Raw genomic sequence first — 2,010 nt, 5'->3', positions numbered from 1 at the left:
TTTTGACCACCAAGGTGGCTTGTTTTTCCCCCTGTATCTAACAACCGGGCATCCGGCTGACAAAGAACTATTCATGGCTTTAGTGCCCTGATTAACCAACCCGTCCAATTCCACCCGCGTGGCGGGGTCCCGGGGAGGTATCTTTGGCAATAAAGTCCCCAGTTTTTTATTGTAAACCCTCCAGTCGGTATTACGCACATTTCTGAACTCCCTAACATGGGGGGTCTTAAGATCTATTTCGAATTGAATATAACAATGGTCAGAGTAAGACTTTTCACTAAGTACTCTCCATCTCTTGATTTTATGGACAAACGAGTCCGAAGTCAGGGTTATGTCCAAAACTTCCTCTCTACTCTTTGTTATAAAGGTCGGCTCTGAGCCTAAATTCAAGACACTAAGTTTATTTCCTAGAATGAAGTCTAGTATCGACTCACCTCTAGCGTTCGTGTCCGTACTCCCCCACATCGAATTGTGAGCATTAGCGTCGCAGGAGACAACCAGTTGTTTTTTCTTATAGGCTGCTTCCTTGACTAACGTCCGAACCTCCTCTGGTGGTGCGTCCTTGTCATGGGCCATGTAGGCAGAGGCTACCCAGAAGCTGGTTTTATCCAGTTCTATGCTTGCCGCTACCAAATCGCCGTCACTTAGCTGTGGGAGCAGGAAGATGTTTAAGTTGTTCCTTGCTAATATGCAAGCTCGAGTCTTACCTGCATTTTGTGCGGCAATTAGCTTAAAGCCCTTCACCCCAAGCCCGCAGATTTTGTTGCCGAGTATCCACGGCTCCTGGATGAGGGCAACGTCAAGTCCACCGGCAGCCAGGCGGACCTCAAGATTCGCGGACGCGAGTTTAGAATGGTGGAGGTTGATCTGGATCAGCTTCATAAGAATCCGTCCGTTTTACCTCCACCATTGTGACATCTACGTCCGCCTCCTCGATCTCCTCACCCTCGGTGTCATCGGCGAGGAGATCCTCTTCATAAAACAGCGGCCCCAAACCGGTTAGCCTCTCTGAGTCGGATGAGCATTGGCTACTGGGCAACCCTTCTTCACCACCGCTGCGCATGCCGGACTTATCACTCTCCTCATTAAGGTCCAAGCCCGGCTCGTCGCTGCGGTGGATTCGAACGGTTGAAACCATGTTGAAGTTTGATCAAACCGCTTGCGTTGTGTATGGAAAGTCGAAAGAATTTATCCGCACCACTAGTATACTCTAGCCACTATCGGCACCCCAGCGTGCCGCGTCACCCACTTTGGGAAGGCTTGCTTTACACATTCATGTTTATGGCATACTGGTGACGATAAGTATACTCCTATACTAATAATTAGTACATATTTTGTTCTAGTGAGCTACTGGTAATTGACATTTCAACAACCTAGAAAAAAATGTAACGGCCATTTCAACATTGGCTTCAGGTAAAAATGTTTAAATAATTGAAAAACGAATATCTTGCCTCCCCTTTGATAATGAACTCGAAGGCAGCCGTGGTTAACCCATGTATGCTACCTTCGTTGTGAAATCCAGCCCATTCTTGAAGAAAATTTATGTAAAAGAGATCTTATTTTTCCAATAGAGAATGGGCTTCACCACATTTGCTTCTCGTCTTCTACATTTGCATTTCATTTTCAAAGTAAAGTTATTTATAAATACATGTACGCGTCAAACAATTATAAAATATTTGCTTTTAAAAACTTGGAAATAAGCTTTTTGCTATAAACATTTAATTTACGCAGGTAAAACTAATTTATCAGAAGTTCATTCTATAAACTCATTTAGATCAGATTAAAACTATTAAGAGCTGTGACTATTCAATTTACAAATAGCTCTTCCTGAAAAAAGCAAAGCAATCTAATTTTTGTATACTTTTTGCTTTGCTTTGAGAATACTTGGAAGTACGAGTATTATCGATACTTTTTTGCAAATATGAGTACTGGCATCGATACTTCTTTAGAGTATTCTATATGAGTACTAGTATCGATACCTTTCTAAAAAGTTCTATCACGACGAACGGG

At 43.0% G+C, this 2,010-nt stretch overlaps 1 protein-coding gene across 1 annotated transcript; it reads right to left on the bottom strand.

Annotated features, from left to right (window-relative positions):
* Positions 1–216: 216 nt before the first annotated feature.
* On the bottom strand, positions 217–1,024 carry LOC108367148 (uncharacterized; the record flags this gene model as incomplete). Its single annotated transcript, XM_017621736.1, has 2 exons — positions 708–1,024; positions 217–648 (listed from the first exon to the last, which is right to left on the bottom strand). Coding segments are annotated over exons 1-2 (438 nt in total), but the record flags the coding sequence as incomplete, so codon positions are not given.
* Between the last annotated feature and the right edge of the window lie 986 nt (positions 1,025–2,010).

Source organism: Rhagoletis zephyria, unplaced genomic scaffold, assembly GCF_001687245.7.
Source record: "Rhagoletis zephyria isolate East Lansing unplaced genomic scaffold, Rhagoletis_zephyria_1.1 Rzeph_scaffold_02561, whole genome shotgun sequence".
NCBI classification, from domain to species: domain Eukaryota; kingdom Metazoa; phylum Arthropoda; class Insecta; order Diptera; family Tephritidae; genus Rhagoletis; species Rhagoletis zephyria.
The sequence above is the reverse complement of the archived record's forward strand: the minus strand, read 5'-3'. Positions and strand labels throughout refer to the sequence as shown.